Below are 27,901 nucleotides of genomic sequence, written 5' to 3'. Positions count from 1 at the left end.
CCTGTTTGGTATTTCTCTCCCTTTTCATCTTGTTTAGATTGCTGTGTCTGGAGTGGGCTTTCTGTATTCTGGAGGTCTATGGTTCCTTTTTATTGTGGAGGTTTCACCCAGTGGGTGGGGTTGGACAATTGGCTTGTCAAGGTTTCCTGGTTAGGGAAGCTTGCGTAGGTGTTCTGGTGCGTGGAACTAGATTTCTTCTCTCTGGAGTGCAATGGAGTGCCCAGTGATGAGTTTTGAGATGGGTCTATGTGTTAGGTGTGACTTTGGGTAGCCTGTATGTTGACGCTCAGGGCTATGTTCCTGCGTTGCTGGAGAATTTGCATGGTATGTCTTGCTCTAAAACTTATTGGCTCTTGGGTGGTGGTTGGTTTCAGTGTAGCTATGCAGGCTTTTGGATGGTCTCTTATTACTTAAAGTTCCATGTAGTCAGGAGTTTTCTGGTGTTCTCAGGTTTTGGGCTTAAGTCTCCTGCCTCTGGATTTCAGTTTTATTCTTCCAGTAGTCTCAAGACTTCTCCAACTATGCAGCACTGATAATAAAACTTCTAGGTTAATGGCAAAAAGATTCTCCACCGTGAGGAACACCCAGAGAGGTTCACAGAGTTACATGAAGAAGAGGAGAGGGAGGAGGGAGATAGAGAGGAGCAGGAGGAGAAAAAGGGGGACTCAAGAGGAGAGAGACAGATCTACGCAGTTGTCTGTTCCCAGAGTGTTCTCTGTAGCCCAGACAGCCACAAAGATTCACAGAATTGGATTGGGAAGAGAAGGGGAAAGGAGGAAATAGAGGTGTTCTGAGTTAGAAAACGGAGAGTCAATATTGGGAGAGAGTAATCAACACACTTCTGAATAAAAATGGGAACTGAATATTGGATTCTTAAATGTCCACAATTTATATCATATACTGAAAAATAAAAATTAAAAATCTAGAGTAGAGGTTAGACTCTTAAAAATACAATATTAAAAACAAAAACCAAAACACACAAAAAAATTTTTTAGAAATATATATGAAGTTCGGTTTAAAAATAGGTCCTCTCTTTTTTTTTTCTTGGAAGGTTATAGTGTAATGAAAATGAAAATTAAGGAGTAGTATAGGAATAATAGAGGACTTTAAAAGGAAATAAGAGAAAAAGAAAAATGGAAAATAGAAGAGAAAAAGGAGAAAAAAACAAGAAAAAAATTTTTTCCTAATTAAAAAACTCATAAAAATCTATGAAAATGAAAGTTAAGTAATGGGGGAGTAATAGGAAATTTTAAAAGAAAATAAAAGAGAAAAAATAAAAAAGAAAAGAAATTTTTTTTACTGAAAAAAAAAAAAAGTAAAAATATATCTAGCAATTTCTCTGGAGCTGTTGGGGTCAGTGTGGGTTCGGTTCAGTTTCAGATAGCTCCTCATTCCAGCTTACACTTCTCGATATCTACAGCCCCATCCCGTTTAGTCGGTGTTATCTACAGGGAATTTAATCTGTTGCACCGGTCCCTTCCGAAGTGGTTCCCTTTGTTTATTTGGCTTCTGTTTGCCGGTCTCTTCAGTGCCTAATTTCCGCCCTGACACAGGCGGGCTGAGGTGGTCTCTTATTCAGACTGCTAGTTCCGTTGAGCTGCAGGGTGGGGTGGGGGGGCGCTGCTTTCCCCTCTACACTGCTCAGCCTCCTGGCTGTTCCATATGAAGCGTGCCCTGTGCTGCACTCGGTTTTGTGTTCCACAAAGGCGTGGAGTAAAAAGCTGCGCCTGCTTTTTGTGCCTTCCCCATCAGAGCGGTTCAGGCAGCCAGGAGCTTGACGGGCGCACTCTCCCTTGGTGCAGCGTGCCTTCTCCCCTCCGCAGTCCCAGTCTCAGTTTCCACCCACACCAGTCCAGTGCATGCACCTTCTCCCCTCCACGTTCCCAGCCCCAGTCCCTGCCCGCGCCGGTCGGGTGCCTGCACCCTGTGTCTCGCCGAGACCCTCCCGGCGGATGTCCACCATCCAGAATCTCAGGAGGTCTTTGCTTAGAAACTGGAGGCCTGTTTGCTGTGTGGTAGGGGATGCGGTCCTTGGGGCCGAGCCTGCCCCTTTCCCTCCCCCCTGCCTCCAGCGGGGCTGGGCCGGTCCGCAGCCTGCGAGCTGTTCTCTGGACTTGCTCGGTCCCTTTGTTCTGCGAACGGCCAGCAGTGTTCTGGCCGGTTAATTATCTCTCTCTCTCTTGCTATCCCAAAGTTTAAGTTGGAATCTCACAAAAGCTCCCTCCGATTGTCCTCCGGGCACTCAGGCCCGGTCCTTACCCTAAGAAATGCTGCCCGCTCCTCTCCGTTCCACCCCCACTTGCTGGTGGCAGATGCGGGCGTCTGGGGTACTTTTCTGCTGGGAGTTGCTTTTAGGCACATAATCTGTGGGTTTTATTTATTCTTCCCCTCCCAGTCAGGTCGACCTCCAAGATTCAAACACTTCCCCCAGACCCGCCAGTGCGAGGGTTTCCTGGTGTTTGGAAACTTCCTCTATTAAGACTCCCTTCCCGGAATGGATCTCCATCCTTAGCTCTTTTGTCTCTCTTTTTATCTTTTATATTTTGTCCTACCTCCTTTCGAAGACAATGGGCTGCTTTTCTGGGCACCTGATGACCTCAGCTAGCGATCAGAAGTTGTTTTGTGAAGTTTGCTCTGTGTTTAATTATTCTTTTGATGAATTTGTAGGATAGAAAGTGGTCTCCCCTTCCTATTCCTCTGCCATCTTGGCTCTTCACCCCTAGTTCCATATCTTTTAAGTAATGTGTCTACATTTCACAGGGATGATTAATTCCAATAACATAATTCTGTTTCTAGTTTCCCAGTGAAATTAATCTGTTGGATTTGTGGTGATAATTTGTTTTTTCCTATTAATACTGATAAAACAAATACACATATATGTACACATGTATGCATATGATATTTCACAGTTTATGACTTGCTTATGCCAAGTCTTGCCTTTCAATAACCATTAAGAGATTCACCCCATTCCTCTGTTTTGTTGCCTCTGTGTGTTTCCACCCATCCAATCCAGTATTTGCAGAAGTACTGTGAAGACCAGAGTCAGAACTCCAACTGCATACACTCTGCTTTACAAGTAGGAGAACTTAAAGAAAGCCCTTGACCACCATTACTATGAACTAAGCCACAGAAACATTCATTCCTGGGAGCTTTGACATTGACTGGTTGTAGCCAATTTGGAGGTCATGTCTATGTAGGCCCAACAGACTGGTTCCAAATAGGAAAAGGAGTATGTTAAGGCCGTATATTGTCACCCTGCTTATTTAACTTATATGCAGAGTACATCATGAGAAACGCTGGGCTGGAAGAAGCACAAGCTGGAATCAAGATTACTGGGAGAAATATCAATAACCTCAGATATGCAGATGACACCACCCTTAGGGCAGAAAGTGAAGGTGAGCTAAAAAAAGCCTCTTGATGAAAGTGACAGAGGAGAGTGAAAAAGTTGGCTTAAAGCTCAACATTCAGAAAACTAAGATCATGGCATCTGGTCCCATCACCTCATGGCAAATAGATGGGGAGACAGTGGAAACAGTGTCAGACTTTATTTTGGGGGGCTCCAAAATCACTGCAGATGGTGACTGCAGCCATGAAATTAAGAGACGCTTGCTCCTTGGAAGGAGAGTTATGCGCAACCAAGAGAGCATATTAAAAAGCAGAGACATGCCAACAAAGGTCCGTCTGGTCAAGGCTATGGTTTTTCTAGCGGTCATGTATGGATGTGGGAGTTGGACTGTGAGGAAAGCTGAGTGCCGAAAAATTGATGCTTTTGAACTATGGCTTTGGAGAAGACTCTTGAGAGTCCCTTGGCCCACAAGGAGATCCAACCAGTCCATCCTAAAGGAGATCAGTCCTGGGGTTCATTGGAAGGACTGATGCTGAAGCTGAAACTCCAGTACTTTGACCACCTCATGCGAAGAGTTGACTCATTGGAAAAGACCCTGATGTTGGGAGGGTTTGGGGGCAGGAGGAGAAGGGGATGACAGAGGACAAGATGGCTGCATGGCATCACCTACTCGATGGGCATGAGTTTAAGTAAACTCCGGAAGTTGGTGATGGACAGGGAGGCCTGGCATTCTGCGATTTACGGGGTCACAAAGAGTCGAACACGACTGAGCTACTGAACTGAACTGTCTATGTAGAAAGTAAAACATTTATTCTTTTACTTATCACTAGGTCTAGTATTATTTTACCAGGACTTGGAGCAGATCTTTAAACTTTTGTCCAATCTTTTAAACAAGTTCTATATCTTTATGTTTTTGAGAAAAAAAAATAGATATTTGCTTTTTTTGACTGCTCTGAATCTTAGTTGCTGCACTGGCTTTCTCTAGTTGCACCGAGCAGGGGCTATTCTTTAATTGTGGTATGCAGGCTTCTCATTGTGGTGGCTTCTCTACTAGGTGAGCACGGACTCTGGGCACACAGGTTTCTCTAGTTGTCATGCATGGGCTTTGTTTCACTGCCGTGTGTGGGATCTTCTGGGATCAGGGATGAACCATGTGTCCCCTGCAAAGCAGGTGGATCCCTTACCCCTGGACCACCAGGGAAGCCCCATAAATTCTACATCTTGAGTGCTGGATAGGTCTTTTGGATTCTAAATACCACGGTCAGTGTGCTCTGCCCATTGTCATGGGAATGTTCAGTCCTTGGAAATGCTAGTGTCTGCAGCTCTTTGAATCATAAGTGGCTGGAAGAGTATCTTTAGATCATGTGACTGTGGATCAGTTACAGCTGCCTCATTTTGCTCCCCAGTGTCAGCTGCTGCCCCATCTTTGATTCTTTCTGTTGCAGTCATTAAGAAGTATGAGTTCTTCAGCTCAGTTGCAGAAATGTTGGTGCTGTCAGAAGAGGCATTTCCTCTCAATTATGATAAATGTCCTCTGACACTTTCTGTTCGTACATTATAGTAAATCCGAACACTAGTTTCTTTTCCTGTAATGAGCAAGATGGTTTCTGGGGACATCTTTCTTGAGCAGACTGCCACCTCGCACTAGAGAAAGAGCATCTATGATCCTGTCCCTGTCAAATGATGGATTAGTTCTTTTTCTCCTCCCATGGATACCTCTAGGACATTTGTAGTTAATCCTCCTGATGAATGTCTCTGATGAATACTGTCTGATGAATATTTCTCCTGAAACTGAAAGTATTAGTTGCTCAGTCGTGTCTGACTCTTTGCAACCCCATGAACTGTATCCCACCGCAGTCCTCTGTCCATGGAATTCTGCAGGCAAGAATACTTGACTGGGTCACCATTTCCTTCTCCAGGGGAACTTCCCAACCCAGGGATCGAACCCACATCTCCTGCACTGCAGGCAGACTCTGTATCAATTGAGCTACCAGGGAAGCCTATCTATGCTATTAAAGGCATATGTTTCTGGATAGTTAAGTTTAATGCATATATATGTGTTTTTTAAGCCAAGTGACTTTTGTGCATACACACATGTACAGGGATGATATTAAATCAACTTATTTAAACCCTCAAAAATCAAATACCACCAAACAGGATGGGATTAGTGACCAGGAGAGATTAGATGGGAGAGGAAATGTGAGTGTGAGAAGGATTGTGTTACTCAGTAACCAGGAAAGTCATCTTCATGTTGTTGATCTTGATTCCATGGAGACGAGGACATGTTTGGTCTCAGGGACTGTTTCTGTAGGTGAGTAAAACAGAACCAAAGGTTTAGTAGAGTTGACTGTGTGACGGCTGACAGGGGTTAGCCTCAGGCAGTAGGCTGTCCAGGGTACAGAAGCAGGTAGGTGATCCAATGTCAGAATCTGGGTGGACCTCAGTACTCCACATCTCTGTGATGTTGGAGTCCCTATGGAATTTTCCCCAGGATGTACATATGGTGGAACCTTTTAGGTACTGGACAGTCTAGGAGTAATGATTTCAGAATGCATGTTCATGGGGATGGTTCAAATTAAGATGGTTCGCAGACCCTGTGATTGGAGTAAGCACCTCTGATTCCACAAGTTTTGCCTTTGGGGGCTTCAAGAATCAATTTTTAATTTATGCTGGATTATAGTTGATTAACCATATTGTTTTACTTTCTGATCTACAGCAAATTTGTTCACACACATGTATATATGTGTGTGTGTATACATATATCAGTTCAGTTCAGTTGCTCAGTCAGGTCCAACTCTTTGCAGCCCCATGAACCGCAGCACACCAGGCCTCCCTGTCCATCACAAACTCCTGGAGTCCACCCAAACCCATGTCCATTGAGTCGGTGATGCCGTCCAACCATCTCATCCTCTGTCATCCCCTTCTCCTCCTGCCCTCAATCTTTCCCAGCATCAGGGTCTTTTCCAGTGAGTCATATATTCTTCTGCCTATTGTTTTCCATTATGGTTTATTGAATACAGGACATTGAATACAGTTCCCTGGGCTTTACAGTAGGTCCTTTTTGTCTATCCATCCAGTATGAAATAGTTTTTATCTCTCTGTGAATCCCAAACTCCCAATCCTTCTCTTCCCCTCCCCTTAGCGATCACAAACATGTCGTCTGTGTCTGTGTCTGTGAGTCTCTGTTTTGCAGATAAATTCATGTGTGTTATGTTTTAGAATCCGCACATAAATGATATCATATGCTATTTATCCTTCTCTCTCTGACTTACATTACTTAGTATGGGCTTCCTGGTGGCTCAGATGGTAAAGAATCTGTCTGCAATGTGGGTGACCTGGGTTTAATCACTAGGTCAGGAAGATCCCCTGGAGAAGGAAATGGCAACCCACTCCAGTATTCTTGCCTGGAAACTCTTATGGTCAGAAGAGCCTGGTGGGTTCTGGTACATGGGATTGCAAAGAGCCAGATACAACTGAGCAACTAACATTCAATATTAAGGTACTTAGTATGATCATCTCTAGGTCCATCCACATTGCTGCAAATAGTATTATTTTGTTCTTTTTTTATGGTTGAGGAATATTCCATTGTGCCTATGCATTACATCCTTTCTCTTTACCATATTCACGTGGAAGACAGTGTTTTTATTTTCATTTTGCCTCAACAGAAAAATAGAAGCCACAGTTTAGCTTAGATAAGTGTCATTCTCTGAAGCTGTCTTAGTTTAGAAAGTTTAAAGATCACACTAAGACAAAATTGCCTACTGAGGAGGAATATGAAATAAATACAAGTCTCAGACTGTGGTTGGAAGGCCTTAAATATTCTGTAAGAATTATGTGAGATTAAATAGTGGATTTGAAGGACACGTGAGTTCTCCTTATTCCCCATTCTCCTGCAGGAGGGATGTGTGTGGACAACTGCGTGGTCTGGACTGTTGGGAACACAAGATTCCACCAACTTGTGGGGATTCCTGCTTCTTTCTGATGACTCTGGTCTGCACATTTCCTTCAGGTTAAAACTTTTTCACCAAAGCTGCTTAGTATTAATCAGCCAACCAACTGGAAATTTAATATGACTCAGTGTAGTTCAGTTCAATCACTCAGTTATGTCCAGTTTTTAGCAACTGTATGGACTGCAGCATGCCAGGCCTCCCTGTCCATCACCAACTCCCGGAGCTTGCTCAAACTCATGTCCATTGAGTCAGTGATGCCATCCAACCATCTCATCCTCTGTCGTCCCATTCTCCTCCTGCCCTCAATCTTTCCCAGCATCAGGGTCTTTTACAGTGAGTTGGTTCTTCAGATAAGGTGGCCAAAGTATTGGAGTTTCATCTTTAGTATCACTCTTTCCAATGAACACCCAGGACTCATCTCCTTTAGGATTGACTGATTGCATCCCCTTGCAGTCCAAGGGACTCTCAACAGCCTTCTCCAACACCACAGTTCAAAAGCATCAATTCTTCGGTGCTCAGCTTTCTTTCTGGTTCAACTCTCACATCCATACATGACTACTGGAAAAACCATAGCTTTAACTAGACAGACTTTTGTAGGTAAAGTAATGTCTCTGCTTTTTAATATGCTGTCTATAGCTTTTCTTCCAAGAGCCTCTTTAAATTTCATGGCTGCAGTCAACATCTACAGTGATTCTGGAGACCCCAAAAATAAACTCTCTAGCTGTTTCCACTGTTTCCCCATCTATTTCCCATGGAGTGCTGGGACCAGATGCCATGATCTTAGTATACTGAATGTTGAGCCTTAAGCCAACGTCTTCACTCTCTTCTTTCACTTTCATCAAGAGGCTCTTTCGTTCTTTGCTTGCTGCCATAAGGGTAGTATCATCTGCATATCTGAGGTTGTTGATGTTTCTCCCAGCAATCTTGATTCCAGCATATGTTTCATCCAGCCCAGCATTTTTCATGATGTACTCTGCATATAAGTTAAATAAGCAGGGTGACAGTATACAGCCTTGACATACTCCTTTTCCTATTTGGAAACAGTCTGCTGTTCCATGTCCAGTTCTAACTGTTGCTTCCTGACCTGCATATAGATTTCTCATGAGGCAGGTCAGGTGGTCTGGTATTCCCATCTCTTTCAGAATTTTCCACAGTTTATTGTGATCCACACAGTCAACGGCTTTGGCCTAGTCAATAAAGGAGAAATAGATGTTTCTCTGGAACTCTCTTGTTTTTTGGATGATCCAGCAGATGTTGGCAATTTGATCTCTGGTTCGTCTCCTTTTTCTAAATCCAGCTTGAATATCTGGAAGTTCACAGTTCACATATTGCTGAAGCCTGGCTTGGAGAATTTTGAGCATTACTCTGCTAGCGTGTGAGATGAGTGCAATAGTGTGGTAACTTGAGCATTCTTTGGCATTGCCTTTCTTTGGGATTGGAATGAAAATTGACCTTTTCCAGTCCTGTGGCCACTGCTGAGTTTTTCAAATTTGCTGGCATATTGAGTGTAGCACTTTCACAGCATCATCTTTCAGGATTTGAAATAACTCTACTGGAATTCCATCACCTCCACTAGCTTTGTTCACAGTAAAGCTTCCTAAGGCCCACTTGACTTCACATTCCAGGATGTCTGGTTCTAGGGGATTGATCATATCATTGTGATATTCTGGGTCATTAAGACCTTTTTTGTACAGTTCTTCTGTGTATTCTTGCCACCTTTTCTTAATATCTTCTGCTTCTGTTAGTTCCATACCGTTTCTGTCCTTTATTGAGTCCATGTTTGCATGAAATGTTCCCTTGGTATCTCTAATTTTCTTGAAGAGATCTCTAGTCTTTTCCATTCTATTGTTTTCCTCTATTTCTTTGCATTGATCACTGAGGAAGGCTTTCTTATCCTTCCTTGGTATTCTTTGGAACTCTGCATTCAAATGGGTATATCTTTCCTTTATTCCTTTGCTTCTTCTCACAGCTATTTGTAAGGCCTCCTCAGGCAGCCATTTTGCTTTTTTACATTTCTTTTTCTTGGGGACGGTCTTGATTCCTGTCTCCTGTACAATGGCATGAACTTCCGTCCATAGTTCATCAAGCACTCTGTCTATCAGATCTAGTCCCATAAATCTATTTCTCACTTCCACTATATTATTGTTAGGGATTTGATGTAGGTCATTCCTGAATGGTCTAGTGGTTTTCCCCAGTTTCTTCATTTTATGTCTGAATTTGGCAATAAGGAGTTCATAATCTGAGCTACAGTCATCTCCCAGTCTTGTTTTGCTGACTGTATAGAACTTCTCCATCTTTCGCTGCAAAGAATATAATCAGTCTGATTTAGGTGTTGACCATCTGGTGATGTCCATGTGTAGAGACTTCTCCTGTGTTGTTGGAAGAGGGTGTTTGTTATGACCAGTGCATTCTCTTGGCAGAACTCTATTAGCCTTTGCCCTACTTCATTCCATACTCCAAGGCCATATTTGCCTGTTACACCAGGTCTTTCTTGACTTCCTACTGCTGCATCCCAGTCCCTTTTAATTAAAAGAACATCTTTTTAGGGTGTTAGTTCTAGAAGGTCTTGTAGGTCTTTATAGGATCATTCAACTTCAGGTTCTTCAGAATTACTCTTCAGGGCATAAGCTTGGATTACCATGCTATTGAATGGTTTGTCTTGGAAATGAACAGAGACCATTTTGTCATTTTTGAGATTGCATCCTAGTATTGCATTTCAGATTCTATTGTTGAGTATGATGGCTACCCCATTTCTTCTAAGGGATTCTTGTCCACAATAGTAGATATAGTGGTCATCTGAGTTAAATTCATCCATTGCAGTCCATTTTAGTTTACTGATTTCCTAAAATTTTGATATTCAGTCTTGCCATCACCTGTTTGACCACTTCCAATTTGCCTTGATTCATGGACCTAACATTCCAGCTTCCTAAGCAATATCTCTCTTTACAGCAATGGAGCTTGCTTCCATCACTAGTCACATCCACAACTGGGTGTTGTTTTTACTTTGGCTCCATCTCTTCATTCTTTCTGGAGTTATTTCCCCACTGATCTCCAGTAGCATATTGGGCACTTACTGACCTGGGGAGTTGATCAGGCAAAAATATTGAAGTGGTTTTTCATTCCCTTTCTCGAGTAGACCACATTTTGTCAGAACTCTCCACCATAACCCGTCCATCTTGGACGGCCTTACAAGGCAAGGCTCATAGTTTCATTGAGTTAGACAAGGTTGTGGTCCATGAGATTAGATTGGTTAGTTCTCTGTGATTCTGGTTTTCAGTCTGCCTGCCCTCTGATGGAGAATAAGAGGCTTGTGGAAGCTTCCTGATGGGATAGACTGACTGAAGGAAAACTGGGTCTTTTTCTGATGGGTGGGGCCATACTCAGTAATTCATTAATCCAATTTTCTATTGATGGGTGGAACTGTGTTCTCTCCCTGCTATTTACCTGGGGCCAAACTCTGGCGGGCTCCATAAAGGACAAATGGTATGGACCTAACAGAAGCAGAAGATATTAAGAAGAGGTGGCAAGAATACAAAGAAGAGCTGTAGAAAAAAGATCTTCATGGCCCAGACAATCATGATGATGTGATCACTCACCTAGAGCCAGACATCCTGGAATGTGAAGTCAAGGGGGCCTTAGAAAACATCACTACAAACAAAGCTAGTGGAGGTGATGGAATTCCATTTTTTGGAGCTATTTCAAGTCCTCAAAGATGATGCTGTGAAAGTGCTACACTCAATATGCCAGCAAATTCGGAAAACCCAGCAGTGGCCACGGGACTGGAAAAGGTCAATTTTCATTCCAATCCCAAAGAAAGGCAATGCCCCAAAATGCTCAAACTACCGCACAACTGCACTCATCTCACACACTAGTTAAATAATGCTCAAAATTCTCCAAGCCAGTCTTCAGCAATATGTGAATCGTGAACTTCCAGGTGTTCAAGCTGGATTGAGAAAAGGCAGACAAACCATAGATCAAATTGCCAACATCTGCTGGATCATCCAAAAAACAAGAGAGTTCCAGAGAAACATCTATTTCTCCTTTATTGACTAGGCCAAAGCCTTTGACTGTGTGGATCACAATAAACTGTGGAAAATTCTGAAAGAGATGGGAATACCAGACCACCTGACCTGCCTCTTGAGAAACCTGTATGCAGGTCAGGAAGCAACAGTTAGAACTGGACATGGAACAACAGACTGGTTCCAAATAGGAAAAGGAGTATGTCAAAGCTGTATATTGTCACTTTTCTTATTTAACTATATGCAGAGTACATCATGAGAAATGCTGGGCCAGATGAAGCACAAGCTGGAATCAAGATTGCTGGGAGAAATATCAATAACCTCAGATATGCAGATGACACCACCCTTATGGCAGAAAATGAAGAGGAACTAAAAAGCCTCTTAATGAAAGTGAAAGAGGAGAGTGAAAAAGTTGGCTTAAAGCTTAACATTCAGAAAACTAAGATCATGGCATCTGGTCCCATCACTTCATGGGAAATAGATGGGGAGACATTGGAAATAGTGTCAGACTTTAGTTTTGGGGGCTGCAAAATCACTACAGATGATGACTGCAGCCATGAAAGTAAAAGATGATTACTCCTTTGAAGGAAATTTATGACCAACCTAGATAGCATATTAAAAAGCAGAGACATTAGTTTGTCAACAAAGGTCTGTCTAGTCAAGGCTATGATTTTTCCAGTAGTCATGTATGGATGTGAGAATTGGACTGTGAAGAAAGCTGAGCACCAAAGAATTGATGCTTTTGAACTGTGGTGTTGGAGAAGACTCTGGAGAGTCCCTTGGACTGCAAGGAGATCCAACCAATCCATCCTAAAGGAGATCAGTCCTAGGGGTTCATTGGAAGGACTGATGCTGAAGCTGAAACTCCAATCCTTTGGCCACCTCATGCAAAGAGTTGACTCATTGGAAAAAACCCTGAGGCAGGGAGGGATTAGGGGCAGCAGGAGAAGAGGACATTAGAGGATGAGATGGCTGGATGGCATCACCGACTTGATGGACATAAGTTTGAGTAAATTCCGGGAATTGGTGATGGACAGGGAGGCCTGGAGTGCTGCGATTCATGGGGTCGCAAAGAGTTGGACACGACCGAGCGATTGAACTGACTGAAACTGTGGTGGAGGTAATAAATTTAATGGCGACCTCCTTCAAAACATCCCACTCATGTTCTGCTACACCCAGAGCCCCCAATCCTGCAGGAGGCCTCCACCATCCCGTGCCTCAGCCAGAGACGCCTGGACACCCACAGGCAAATCTGGAACAGTCTACTGTGGGGGTCACTGTTCCTTTTTCCTCAGTCCTTTTGCACAAGATTCTGTTGTGCCCTCCAAAAGACTACTTCTCAGTCTTGTTATGTTCTCGCAGCTCTACTGTGGGGTTAACTGTGACCTCCTCCAAGAGAACTTATGCTGTACCCAAGTCTGCTGCACCCAGAGTCCCTGTCCCTGCGGCAGACCACCGCCGACTGGTACCTCCACAGGAGATGCTCAAACACAGTCTGTCTCAGTCTCTTGGGTTCCCTGGGACCTCATGCCCACAAGGTTTGCTTGAGTCCTTGGATCATCTCTGGAGGGAATGGGGTTTGATTCTAAACACGAATTTGCCCCTGGTACCATCTCTTTGGGGCTTCTCCTTTGCCCTTGGACATGGGGTATCTCCTCAGATACTCAGATAGGCTGCCAGATACAGAGTGTCAGGGTTAATCTCTTAAGAAACGTTGAAAAGCACTGCCTTGCATAAACAAATCAAAATATTCTTAAACATCATATAATTACATATGCATTAATGTTTATGTATATATGTGTGTGTGTGTGACTGTATGAACTTGTGATAAATATTACCAAAAAAAGGATTATCACCACAAATCCAGAAGACAAAAAACACGACAAAACTATAAACAAATGCTGTTATTCAAATTAACACTCAATATGAAATTTACACATTACCTCAAAATATGTTGCTAAAATTAAAATGCAATGAAACAGAAACTTTTGAATGTCCTTTATCTATTAAAGAAATTGAGCACAATGTTCCAGAAATCTGCAGGGCAAGAAGATTTAATTGAAAAATTTTCAAGAGGTAAAGGAGAAATATCACTGGACTCAGACAAAGCCCTCCATGTGATCATACGAGTTAAAATTAAAGTACTTTCCACTCAAATTTGATTCTTAATGTCCTAGACAGAATTAGGTACTTCTGAAAGTTTTCATTAAAACATAGATATGCAGAGAAAACCATAATTTCAAAATGTACAAGCGCAACAATGTACATTAGAAGTATGTACAATAGCCAGGGCACGGAAGTGACCTAAATGTTTACCAATAGAACAATGGTTAAAGGAAAATTTCTAACAACTCTGTACACATATGAATGTTTTTTCATTAATGCACAAACATACTAACCTACTGGAAAGATGTCTCTGTTTTACACATACATGAGAATTAAAATATAAAAACAGTCATATTTTTGTTTATTTCAAATACTAATATTTTTACAGATTCTGTGGATTCATAGAGATCTAATGTATGAATCCAATTTCTTATATTTCCCCCTATGGATATTTCATAGCTACTAGACTGTAAAATTTATTTCTAAATGATTTACCACCACAAGCAACAAATCAGTTAATGGTTTTTGTATGTATCCATGGTTTTATAATTTCTTTTAATAAAATGCTTCTTCAAAGTGAATGCACTTCTAGAAACTTCCCTGTGGGTCCAGTGGTTAGAACTTCACCTTCCAATAAATAGGCTCCAGGTCCCAACACTGATCGGGAGCTAAGACCTTATATGTATCTTGTTAAAAAAAAAAAAAACCCAAGAAACAAAACATGAAATAGAAACAATATTGTAACAAATTCAATAAAGACTTTAAAAGGGGTCCACATTAAAAAAAAATCTCAATAAAAAAAAGAGTGAATGGACTTATAGAATTTTGATAGATAAACCAACCAAGGGGATTTTTCAAAACACATCTGTACTTTTTTATCTCAAGTCATATTTTGTTCTTCTCACAGATTCACACTTAACTCACTCATCCAACTATCCTCAGAGCATCACTGAAAACCATCTCTATGGAAATATTCCTTTCCTCTGAAATAGGACCAAACACACTCTAGTTCTCACCTTTCTGTATTCTTCATCCTACAACATATAAAGAGGGAGAGGGGAGCGAAAAAGCTGACTTAAAACTCAACATTCAGAACACTAAAATCATGGCATCTTGGTTACATCACTTCATGGCATATAGATGGGGAAACAATGGAAATAGTAAAAACTTTATTTTCTTGGGCTACAAAATCACTGAGAATGGTGACTACATCCATGATATTAAAAGATACTTGCTCCTTGGAAGAAAAGCTATGACAAACTTAGACAGCACATTAAAAAGCAGAGAAATTATTACTTTGCCAACAAAGTCCATATAGTCAAAGTTATGGTCTTTCCAGTACTCACGTATGGATGTGAGAGTTGGACCATAAAGAAGACTGAGTGCTGAAGAACTGATGCTTTCTAACTGTGGTGTTGGAGAAGACTCTTGAGAGTCCCTTGGACTGAAAGGAGATCCAAACAGTTCATCCTAAAGAGAATAACCCTGAATATTCATTGGAAAGATTGATGCTGAAGCTGAAGCTCCAATACTTTGGCTACCTGATGGGAAGAGCTGATTCATTGGAAATGACTGGGTGGCTGAGAAAGATTGGAGGCAGGAGGAGAAGGGGACAACACAGGATGATATGGTTGGATGGTATCACCAACTCAATGGACATGAATTTGAGCAAGCTCCGGGAAATGGTGAAGGACAGGGAAGCCTGGTGTTCTGCAGTACATGGGGTCACAAAGAGTCAGACACCACTGAGCTACTGAACAACAACAAAATTGGCAATCATCTGTTAGCTGCTATTAGTATGTATCTGTCTGCTTTCACAGGAAGACAGCTCATTGGATGAATTACTGAGTCTATCTGCTTTCTGCTGAATCCTGAGGCTTAGTCTCTTATCGGCATTGAATCTATATTTACTGAATTCATGCCAAAGCATGAAGAGGAGGAATGTACAGAACATACATTCTTTATGAGCACATGTAGGTAAATGTTTACAGCACACTGTACTGAACTTATTCTCTAGCCTGTTCCTGTCTGATAAAGGAGAAATCGAGACATTCTGTGGACAATGAAACTTCACAATTCCTATACAAATGATCTTAATAATAGCACACTTTTGTCAAGGGCAAGGTCAACAGACTGACTGACTGAAATACCCAGAACAGAATTAACATGTGCCATTCAGCCAGACTAACATGTGTGATGAAAAGAAAACAGATACTGATTAATAAATACCAGTACGGAAACATAAAAACAAAGGTGCACAGTGGTGAGAAACAATGGTACCTTTCTCTATGGGACCTGTCCTCTCTGATATCTGTAGAAAATTTGGTCCTGTCCACATCAACCTGCAATCCTAAAAGTTTTCCCAAGTATTAGGAAGGTCATGGACACATGACTTTTGCTTCTTTTCACTTCTCTCTGTTTCTCTCCAGCTGGAGAGCTTCGAGAGATTTTCAATGGCAAATACAAGCTCAAAGAAAGTGATGATTTATAGCACGAAAACTTGACTTTAAGTATAGATGTTACTTCCTCTACTCACATTGCATGTTATCTGTCATTTGCTTGGGCTGTGCGCACCTCAAAGTGTTTCCCTGACATTTAATGGAAAAAGGGTCAGTCTTTCCTGAGTCAGACTAAGAGGGCACCTTAGGAAGCTATGCTGAAATTGTACAACTTGGGTAACTATTTACAGGAGTCCCTGCTCTGTGTCACCCTTCTTCTAGGTGGGGACGCCCATGAGAACAATATGTGTGTCTTCCTTCCGCCTTTGTACATTCCTGTTTGTCTTACTGAACTTACTGACGTATTTCCCTGACATCACAGTTCTCACGACAAACAGTGGCAGAGTCAGGGTTCTGGGTGACTTCTAGACACACCTGGGCCAGTGCCCCCTGGCCTTCTAGAGCCTTCTTCCTTGTCCACTGGATACTGCTGAATACAACCTTTTCTACCATATGCCCATACATCTAATGACCCTTGGACAATGGTTCTGGATCCCAGTCCTTAACATATCCTTCGGTCTTTGTTTTGACTAAGAAATGCCCCTTATATATATACACACATGGTGGCCCACATTTGCCCATCACAAGCCAAAATCCCCAAAGAAACACCCTGACTTATTCATTCACCAGCTCTAGCAATGGGGACTGAAACAACACTAAAGCGCAAAGGCCATGATGATGCTGAAGTTACTCATCAGTAGTTGAAGACTGATTTAAAAAGAACAGAGGATGATAAAGTGGGGAAGAAGAAAGAGTAAGGGGGTGTGGGGATGTCACACTGGATGGAGAACCACGTCCCGTACAAATCTACATGTTCCCATGAGGACTGAGGCTTCATTCTGGGTCAGAGCAGCAGAGTAACTCAGGTGATTCAGGATTTCTCAGCCTCTCTGTGGTGGACATGTGATGGGACGATTCTCTGTCAGGTGCTGTCCTGCATATTGTAGGCTGTTTAGCATCCTGTTTCATTTCTAACACCCAGATGGAAGGTGTCACCACCCACCTCTTGCACTGTCACAACCAAACATGACAAGTGTCTCTCCCGAGGCGGGGGGCACAGGCTTCTTCTGAACCAGCAACAACAACTACCTTCTCTGGGGTTACTGAGCATGTACTCAATTGAGAGTCACCATGTAGAGAAACTGTGGAAATTTCTGAAAGAGATGGGAATACCAGACCACCTGACCTGCCTCTTAAGAAATCTGTATGCAGGTCAGGAAGCAACAGTTAGAACTGGACATGGAACAACAGGCTGGTTCCAAATAGGAAAAGGAATACTTCAAGGCTGTATATTGTCACCCTGCTCATTTAACTTATATGCAGAGTACATCATGAGAAACGCTGAGTTGGATGAAGCACAAGCTGCAATCATGATTGCTGGGAGAAATATCAATAACCTCAGATATGCAGATGGCACCACCCTTACAGCAGAAGGTGAAGAAGAACTAAAGAGCTTCTTGATGAAAGTGAAAGAGGAGAGTGAAAAAGTTGGCTTAAAGCTCAACATTCAGAAACCTAAGATCATGGCATCTGGTCCCATCACTTTATGGCAAATAGATGGAGAAACAGTGGAAACCATGGCTGATTTTATTTTTTGGACTCCAAAATCACTGCATATGCTGACTGCAGCCATGAAATTAAGAGACGCTTACTCCTTGGAAGGAAAGTTGTGACCAACCTAGACAGCATATTAAAAAGCAGAGACACTACTTTGCCAATAAAGGTCTGTCTAGTCAAGGCTATGGTTTTTCCAATAGTCATGTATGGATGTGATAGTTTGACTATAAGGAAGGCTGAGTGTTGAAGAACTGATGCTTTTGAACTGTGGTGTTGGAGAAGACTCTTGAGAGTCCCTTGGACTGCAAGGAGATCCAACCAGTCCATTCTAAAGGAAATCAGTCCTGAATATTCATTGGAAGGACTGATGTTGAAGCTGAAACTCCAATACTTTGGCCACCAGATGTGAAGAGCTGACTCACTGAAAAAGACCCTGATGTTGGGAAAGATTGAATGCTGGAGGAGGAGGGGACAACAAAGAATAAGATGGTTGGATGACATCACCCACTCAACGGACATGAGTTTGAGTAAACTCTGGGAGTTGGTGATGGACAGGGAGGCCTGGCCTGCTGCAGTCTATGGGTTCACAAAGAGTCAGACACCTTAACTTAACTGAAGTAGAGAATGTCTCCAGGATCAGACCTTAAAAGATGGGCTTGCGGTTCTTTCTTTCAACTTAGATTCTAAGTACGTTCAACCTTGGTCAGGAGTCCATGAGGAAACCTGTGTGCTGTTGGTGACCAAGGTCACAAGTTTCCTTGTGTTGTTTAGATAGGAGTTGCATAATCTAAGACATAAAAATGGTGATCACGGAGAAAAAGGAAAGTAAGACAAAATGAATAAACTGCGAAAGAGAGGCTTCGTCGTTCCAGAAAACTGGAGGATCGGAGGAGACATCAGGAAGATGTACCAAGCATGGTTTATCATTATTAGTTGGGGGATTATAAGATTATTGTTTGAGTAAGGTGATTCTTCTTTATTTATCAATTTGTTACCTACATTTTTGGTCAATATTTATGAAGGGGACTTTGGATTAAAGGTCTTATGACTTCCTTTAGTTACAAACAAACGGGACTGCTTAAGCCTGTTGCAATAACCTCTTGGAGAGATTGTGTTTAATCCCCTCTTGATTGACAGTTAGAAAGGTCTTCCTGAGGTGGGGTGGTCCGAGAACACACTCCCAGGTGACACATGTTGGTAAGAATCTAAAAGGAAAAACTGAGAAATTTGGATGTGCCTAAGGAGAGAGATAAGGATGATGCTGGGTGGATAAGAGGTGTGAGCTGGGATCATACTTCTGTTAAAGTGATCTGAATCAGGATGACCCTGGCGGTCCAAGGGTTAAGGCTCAACACATCCACTACCTGAGGTATGATGCCACCCCTGGTTGGGGAACTAAGATCCCTGGTTGAGAAAAAGAAAGAAAAAATGCAAAGTAGAGATTCTTTACTATCAAGTGACCTTGATAGTAAATAGATGTATAGAGTTAGGAAATTTCCTTTTTTCTTTTAAATTCTACAAGTTACAAGAAATACAGTCCTGCTTTTTTGCCCCCTTAGAAACCATTGAGGCAATGAGTAAATGATATATCACAGATTAAATGGATAAAGGATGTCTTGAAGGGGAGAGATGGACAGAATTGCCGACATGCCTTTTTCAGACACGAGGGTAAGGGGCATTTGGACGGAATCCCCTCTTAGCTATAAGGAAGACAGAGCCCACAGTGAGGCAGGAAGAGGTTGTAAACACTTTGTGCTGACGTGTTCCTCCTCTCAGAGAAGCAGGAGGTTTTCCAAAGGTCTCTTCAGAAATACTTTTAACTTTGTTAAGTCACATACTCAACTCAACTTTCGAAAATAAATTTTAGGCTATCTCCTAAATGTTAAGGAAACAATACAGGAGTTGGAGATATGTACCTTGGACAGCTTATCCCAGCTTTACCTCAGGATACAAAGGCAAATAAATATTCCTGGTCTTGAAATATCAGAGTGTATTGTGATATCTCAGTCATTCTAGATGTCACATGTCCAGATCCTCTTAAGCTCTTAAAACAACCCTCATGATAAAGATAACAAAATGATATGGCAGCCGATCCCTGCCAAGCAGGATGCTGAAAATGACTTCTGTGTAACCTTGGGCTTAGGAGGAACAACCATTGGTTTGTGACACGTCACACCAACATGATGATCCTATAAAAAGTGGCACAATTCCCATCGTCTCCAGGCACTGGGACACACTCAGTCTCGACAGACGAAGGACCACAGAGACAAGATGAAGGTTCTCTTCCTGACCCTTTTCCTTGCTGTGGTTTGCGCTGCACAAGACGAAGAAGCTGAGCAAAGCCTTTCAGAGGTACCAGGGACGGTCTGATCTGGGAGGAGGCCTTGGGTGTGTGGGTGCCTGTGTGTGTCCGTTTTGTAGTTTTGATATGTGGACCCACGAGCCGATCCGTCTCCCTTCGACTCAATACTGCTCCGTTAACTGACTCTAGACATGCTCCGTTTGGTCTCTGTATCACCTCTACTGTGTGTTAACTGACTCTCATGCATTTTTACTAGTCTTGTAACAGAAAAAGAGGATCAGCCAAACAGCTGTTGATTTTGAGATCTTGTATTTGACATGAGACCTCAAGCCATCTCAGAAATGTCTCAATTCCCTCTTTTACTCTGACTCAGTTTTTCATTGTTTCATAAATCCTGCTTTGTCCAGTTAAGGTAGGTAATGTGTGCTGACTTGCACTGGGGGTGGGAAACTCGTGACTGATGATGCTGGATGAAATAAAAAGATAAGGACTACACTTTCTAAGGTGAATTTTGATTTCAGCTTTCAGGACAATGGAGAACAGTGTACATTGGATCCACTAACCCAAAGAAAATCCAGGAGAATGGGCCATTCAGGACTTACTTCCGTAAACTCGTGTTTGATGATGAAAAAGGCACAGTAGACTTCTACTTTTATGTCAAGTAAGTAAAAATAACCAAGAAGGAAAACACATATGTAAAAAATCAGACACAATTGAGCAGCTATCACACACACACACAAACACACTTTTGAATTTTCATATGGCTAATCTTTCTGAAATCAACTTTATTGAAGTGAGCATGTGGCTTGCTAAGTCGTTTCAGTAGAGTCTGACTCTTTGCAAACCTATGGCCTGTAGACCACCAGGCTCCTCTGTCCAAGGGGATTCTCCAGGCAAGAATACTGGAGTGGATTGCCATGCCCTCCTCCTGGGCATCTTGCTAATCCATGGATTGAACCTGCATGTCTTATGTCTCCTGCATTGGCAGGTGGGTTCTTTACCACTTGCGCCTCCTATGATAATGAGCAATTATTATATGCACCTTTGTAAAAGGCACAGGGCTTCCCTGGTGGCTCAGATGGTAAAGAATTTGCCTGCAATGCAAGAGAACTGAGTTTGATCCTTGGGTCAGGAAGGTCCCCTTGAGAAGGAAATGGCAACCCACTCCGGTATTCTTGCCTGGAGAATTCCATGGACAGAGAAGCCTGGTGGGCTATGGTCCATTGGACTGCAAAGCATCAGATGTGACTGAACAACTAATTTTTTCTTTTGTGGAGGGCATAGTTCAATGTGTTTTGACAGGCACACATCTTTTCCGTGAACTCCACTGCACAGATACCAAATTTCTCCATCTCTGCCCAAACTCTCCTTTTCTTCAACATTAGATATCTACCCACTGAGCCACAGGTTAACGACAGATCTGCTTATTGTCTCCTCTCTTACAACTTCAGATGACAAGATTACCCAGTGGAGATAAAACAAAGAACATTCTAAGCATATGTCTACTTTTTTCATAACTTCAACCACCTTGTATATATTTTGTTTTTAAGGCGTAATGGAAAATGGAAGGATGTACATGTCACGGGAACAAAGCTTGATGGTGGCACTTTTGCTGTTGAGTGTAAGTATCACTGCTTCACTGGTCAGAGTACCTTTGGGTAGAAATCTTGGCACGACTTCCTTCAGTAACCCCACACACCTGAATTCTACTCCTACTAACAATTAAAGGGGTGAGCAGGCTCCAGTCCTTAGGATATCCAAGCACTTTACTTTGTCATGAGACAACGATTCAAACACATGACTTGGAGGTCCCCTCCCAATCAGGAGTGTTAGCCCCTGAGTATAACATGTGTAGGCCTGTATTTTACATGGTTCTCAGACAGTTTACAACAGCCTTAGGAATTGATGTCTCAAGGGGTCTATCTTGAGTCTGCACATCAGTGTCAGTCACTTTTCTCAAACAGTTTTAAATGTCTTAATCCATCCAAGGTGCAGAGGATGAACTTGAACCCAAGGAAATCATCTTGAGTTCAACCATAAAGGAAGTTGTTGGTCAAAGCAGTAGGGACGACTGGCTAAAATTTTTAAGTTCTTTATAATGGCCCTAAACTACCTTCCTAATTTTAAACATCCTAAGGGGTACATATTTGACTACAATTTAAATGTACCAGCATGTGATGACAACCCGTGCCTAAATGAAACACTGGCACAATGCTTATACGATGAACACAAATCAGTGACATTTATGCCTGAAAAATTTCCTGGATGGCTTTTAATATTTGACAACTTTTAAATTATGCTTTCATTTTCTTATTCTGATATTATTTTTTCCTTTGGCTAAATCTCAGTGCTTCTGCTGTCTTTACTTTTCTCCAGTTTTGCAAGCCTTTTTAGCTGCAGTTTTTACAGAGTGACTAAAGAAGAGAGAGATAGATTATAACCCCTTCTTATAAGGTCTCTTGGGGATCAGCAAGTGCTACCCCACAAGTGCATTTTGGGGACTGTGAGGAGTACCCACATCAAGCCTAGCATGAGTAGTGGCCTTGATAGGATAAGATAAGATAGGTTTAATAAGATAGGTTTGCTCTCACTGTTCCATCGCCTTCATTAACGTCACAGCCAATCCAGTGATGCTGCAATGTCCACCTTGCTGAAGTCATGGTCAACCACAGGTAGTCACTGATCATCTCAGGGCCTGCATAATCTGACTTCAGTTGTCTCAACATGACCCCAGGCTCTAGACTCATGGTAGGCTTGGGCACATTGCATGCAACATCTAGGGGCTGTGAGACTATGATGCTGCTTTGGCCACTATTTTTTCCCTCCTTCTTCATCACACTAATAATTTTCAGTGTTTCAGACACTGAGCAATGGTGTGGGCATGTTTCAGGTACACAGATGGGTGGTTTTATCTCCCGTCTTTCTTAGTGATTACTTAGGTGTGATGGAAGCCAGAAGAGAGAATGAACATAGAGGGTGTAGAGGTGACACGCAGTAGGTCAGAGTTTCTTCTTGTCCAGAGACGTGGGTCAGAGTGGACAGGCAGGGCAGAGAGGAGGGGCAGGGATCCAGGTGGGGACGGAGCTCACTGCCCGCACTTCCCAGCAGGTGCACTCTCTTCACACCAACAGGCATGTCATACCCCAAACTGAGGGGCAGAGGAAGCACAATAACTAATGCGAAGTGTTCCTAAAGTTGTCTGGCACAGTCTAGGCACTCAAGAACACATTTTTTTTCTTTCATTAACTATTTTTAAAATGTGATAATTATAATTTTAATTGCATATTAATTATTTAAATAGCAGCTCTATAAAGCATCTCAAATGGTCCCAAATTTCTTTTTTTTTTTTTTAATTACTTTTAAACAGACCGCCAGTCCAAGTTCGTAGCATGAGAGAGGGTGCTCAGGTCTGGTGTACTGGGATGATACCCAGAGGGATGGGATGGGGAGGGAGGTGGGAGGGGGGCTCAGGATGGGGAACACATGGACACCCATGGCTGATTCATGTCAATGTATGGCAAAACCACTACAGTATTGTAAAGTAAGTAGCCTCCAATTGAAATAAATAAATTAAATTAAATAAATAAAAATTTGCTTTTGATTGGAGGATAATTGCTTTACAGTGCTATGTTAGTTTCTGCTGTACATCAATCAGGTATACGTATACATATGTCCCTTCCCCCTCGAGCCTCCCTTCCCTTCCCCCACCCCACTCCTCAAGGTCATCACAGAGCACCAAGTTGAGCTCCCTCTGCTATCTGGCAGCTTCCCGCTAGCTCTCTGTACTACACATAGTAGTGTGTACATGTCAATGCTACTCTCTGAAATGGTAAGTTGACTTTGGCCCTAAAGAAAAATCAGTTCCTGGCTGGAATAACAGAGATACAAATAATTTTGGATCTTGGATTGGACAAGACACTCCTGTTTAAAAAAAAAAAATCCTGTTGGGTTCATTAGAGCACATGTCGTAGAAGACACCTGAGTAAGAGGGCAAGGAGTGACAGGTTAGTTGTATGAGAAGGTGGGAATAAGGAAAAATCTTGACTGCTCCTACTCTCCTTGCTGCCATAGAAGCTGTAGGATTCAGCCTACCTATGGAGTGAAACACACATCAATATAGGACGTACTATTGCTATTACTCCCAATTTGCCATGATGAATCTAACTGAAAATAGATTAAGGTGGAGTCATATATATGCCTGTTCTCTCTCTCACAGATGAGGGTCAAAATGAATTTAAAGTTATCTCTGCGTCAAAAACGCATCTGGTAGCACATAACGTCAACGTGGATGATGACGGCAACAGGACAGAATTGACCGGACTATTCGGTATGCATGACGTCCTCCTCTTCACATTGACATTGTCATGTAGCACTTCCATTGTCAGTGCTGTTATCCATAAAATCATTAAGTGGTGATGATGTCTATTATGCAGCCCACAGAACCTAGATCTTTTTGTTCATGGAGATAAGGACCCTGGAACAAAATCTACCAAGAAAGAGGAGCTCATAGGGTTTGAGGAGATCATATCATCAGATATTTCTAAACAATTCCCATTTGCTGAATTTAAAAATAACAAATGAGCTTTAGTGGAAATAGTTTTTTGTTTAAATTTTTCATTGAAGGAAAATTCTTGTGTTGGTTTCTAGTTTTTTTTTTTTTTTAACACTTTAATTAATTTCAAGATATGGCTATAAGGAGACTACTCTCATTTGTTGAGTTTATACCAGTTTCTCAATTGACTCTAAGACTTGGAACAGAAACTTTTATTTTTAATCTTTCTCCTGTGCAATTTTTCAAATGTTCTGCTATTATGAACACTGACATAAGCCCAGATACCTACATAGAAACACTGAGAGGAGAGTACACCATTGGAACAACATATGTCTGGTTAAGGAAAGATTCTGAGCAGAATAGTGGGTTAATTAAAGGATAAAGCATCTCCCATTTTCATGTGTGATGAGGTGAGTGCATGTCTATCAGGGGAGAACTCTGCCTGCTTTTTATTTGGGTCAGAACAAGACCCGAGTGGCAGGTACAGATACTCGGAAGTTGGTCAGCAAGCAGGTCAGTTCCATACTGTGATGGATGAAGCCCCCAGATCCATGGAACTCCTGTGAGTCTTTGGGGCCCTCCTGCTGGTGCTGGGGTGTGGCTCTAGTTACAGAGTTGGATGGGGATTAGTTCTTCAGACAGGCAGCAGACATCTGAGTCATGAAATGGTAACTGAGACTTAATTTATATTAAGTGAAGATCTGACTTGGACACTCCACTTCTTGTTCTGCACTCAGAATGGGTTCTGAGGGGCAAAATTCTGCCTTCTATGTGATGTTTTTCAGTTAAATTGAATGTTGAAGAGGAAGGCTTGGAGAAATTCAGGCAGCTGACAGAACAGAAAGGAATTGAGGAGAAAAATGTTGTGAATTTCATCGAAAATGGTAATGGAATTCTATTTTTTCCTAAGTATATCATTCACCTTATATGAAAATATACTCTCAGGAAACAAATCAATTTATTTGATATCTATTTCTCCATAAATATTATTTGGTATAATCTGGTACTTGAAACAAAACAAAACAGTCTTGGAAATCCTGTGGAATGGTACTAATTGGATCTTTCTTCCCTATCCATTTGATTTCCCCCCAGAAGACCATCCTCACTCTGGGTGACAAGGTCAGAACAAACATCAGTGTAAGTGAAAATAGTCTCTTACTAATACTGTTCCATTAAATAAATAAATATGCATGGTGATTTCATATCTGCCAAATTTTGTAGATAACAATGATTTTTGGCCCCACAACGTACATTTGATCACTAGAGAAATATTTCTGTCACAGCAGGTAATTTCTCTTCTCTCAAGCCATATTAAATTGCCACTTGGTTGGTTGATTCATCCTGAGCAGTTTTGATGAGAAAGTCTTATCCTGCAGGAATCTTGCAGACCAGAGTCTTCAGGGAGAAGGAGGAATGACCACGAGTTGGCGGAAACTTAACTAGCTTTCTCCTCAGTCCTGACCTCGTGGTTGTCCACATATATCCCTCCTCTAAGAGAAACAGGATTAAAGGGTGCTCACATTGACTACAGGAAAAGTGTTCAATCTCATATAATTCTGACAGAACCAGTAGAGGTCTTCCAGTCACACTGTCTGAAACATGCATATGAGTTCTACCCCACCTTCACAAGATGATTTTCTTGAAATGAAATCGTTAAACTTTCTAAACTAAGACAGCCTCAGAAAATGACACACATCTAGGATAAAGTGTGGCTTTTAATTTCCTGTTGAGAAAGAAATGAAAGGAAAAAAGCAAAGACAAACACTAGCTTCCAGCCAAATATGATAAGAAAGATGTGGTACATATATTCAATGGAATGTTAGTCAGTCATAAAAAGGAATTAATGGCATTTGCAGCCACATGGATGGACCGAGACATGATCAAACTGAGTGAAGTCAGAAAGGGAAAGACAAATATCCCATGACATCACACATATGTGGAATCTAAAATAGGATGTGTGAAAATCTCTCAGTCGTGTCTGACTCCCTGTGACCACATGGACTGTAGTCCATGGAATTCTCCAGGCCAGAATACTGGAGTGGGTAGCTTTTCCCTTCTCTAGGGGATCTTCCCAACCTAGGGATCAAACTTAGGTCTCCCGCATTGCAGGCGGATTCTTTACCAGCTGAGCCACAAGGGGAGTCCAGGGATTCTGGATTGGGTAGCCTATCCCTTCTCCAGGGTGTCTTTCCGACCTCGGAATCAAACTGGGGTCTCCTGCATTGCAGGCAGATTCTTTACCAACTGAGTTGTCAGGGAAACCCAAAATATGACATGGAGGAACTTATCTAGAAAACAGAAACAGGGTCACAGACCTAAATAACAGATTTGTGGTTGCCAAGGGAGAAAGGCTGGAGAAAAGATGGAATAAGTATTTGGAGTCAGAAGGTGCAAGCTACAATATACAAGATAGACAGACCAAAAAGTCCTAAAGTATAGCACAGGGAACTATATGCAATACTCTTTAAAAACCCACATGAGAAAAGAATCTGAAAAAAGAATAGGTATATGTATGTATAAACTAACCACACATGAAACTAACGCAACATAGTTAATCAACTATACTTCAATGTGAATTAAATATTTTTAAAAACTATTTCTTGAAGACCCTAAAGATGAAACTTGTAGAGTTAGAGGAATGCACTCTAATCACAGAACCTGAATGTGCATTCTGAAACCATTACTCCTATAATGAATCATATAGATAAAAGGTCACCCCATATGTACATCCTGGGGAAAATTCCACATGGACCCCCACCTACATCAGAGATGTGGAGAAGTGAGTTCCATCAGTATTCTGACATTGAATCACCTATCAGCTTCAGTACCCTGGACAACCTACTGCCTGAGGCTCACCACATCAGCCATTACACAGGCGACTCCACTAAACTTTTCAGTTCAGTTCAGTTCAGTTCAGTTCAGTCACCTGGTTGTGTCCAACTCTTTGCGGACACAGAGTATCCATGAACTGCAGCACTCCAGGCTTCCATGTCCATCACCATCTCCTGGAGGTTACCCAAATTCATGTCCATCAAGTCGGTGATTCCAACCAGCCATCTCATCCTCTATTGTCCCCCTCTCCTCCTGCCTTCAATCTTTCCCAGAATCAGGGTCTTTTCCAGTGAGTCAGTTCTTCGCAGTAGGTGTCCAAAGTATTGGAGTTTCAGCTTCAGCATTAATCCTTCCAATGAATATTTAGGACTGATTTCATTTAGGATGGGCTGGTTGGAACTCCTTGTAGTCCAAGGGACTCTCAAGAGTCTTCTCCAACACTACAGTTCAAAAGCATCAATTATTCAGTGCTCAGCTTTCTTTATCAACTAAACTTTTGGTCCTGTTTTATTTACGTACAGAAATAATCATGGAGACCAGACACATCCTCATTTCCAAGGAATCAAGGTCAACACAAAGATGACTTCTCTGGTTCCTGATTAACATGATCCTTCTCTCTTCAAACTCATACTCCCTTTCCTATCTCCTCTCTGCTGGTCACTAATCACATCCTGTCTGGTGGTGTTTGATTTCTGAGGGTTTAAATAAATTGGTTCAATTTATAGTCAAGTTACGTGTG

General features: G+C 41.9%; 1 protein-coding gene across 1 annotated transcript; it reads left to right on the top strand.

The window, feature by feature from the left end:
- Positions 1–297: 297 nt before the first annotated feature.
- LOC122690067 (odorant-binding protein-like) lies at positions 298–27,843 on the top strand. The gene is made up of 8 exons (XM_043897017.1): positions 298–324; positions 19,700–19,828; positions 20,300–20,439; positions 21,329–21,399; positions 23,995–24,105; positions 25,116–25,214; positions 25,423–25,467; positions 27,684–27,843. Exons 1-7 carry the CDS (start codon positions 322–324, stop codon positions 25,443–25,445), a joined length of 576 nt encoding a protein of 191 aa, XP_043752952.1. The 5' UTR covers positions 298–321; the 3' UTR covers positions 25,446–25,467; positions 27,684–27,843.
- The last annotated feature ends 58 nt before the right edge of the window (positions 27,844–27,901 follow it).

Source organism: Cervus elaphus, chromosome X (assembly GCF_910594005.1).
Source record: "Cervus elaphus chromosome X, mCerEla1.1, whole genome shotgun sequence".
In the NCBI taxonomy this organism is placed as follows: Eukaryota; Metazoa; Chordata; class Mammalia; order Artiodactyla; family Cervidae; genus Cervus; species Cervus elaphus.
The sequence above is the reverse complement of the archived record's forward strand: the minus strand, read 5'-3'. Positions and strand labels throughout refer to the sequence as shown.

What these genes read in the sequence shown, in the direction of transcription:
- LOC122690067 (XM_043897017.1), top strand. An exon ending in CTGAGCAAAGCCTTTCAGAG is followed by an intron (nt 19,829 to 20,299) that starts GTACCAGGGACG and finishes TTTTGATTTCAG; the next exon opens with CTTTCAGGACAATGGAGAAC. An exon ending in GACTTCTACTTTTATGTCAA is followed by an intron (nt 20,440 to 21,328) that starts GTAAGTAAAAAT and finishes TTTGTTTTTAAG; the next exon opens with GCGTAATGGAAAATGGAAGG.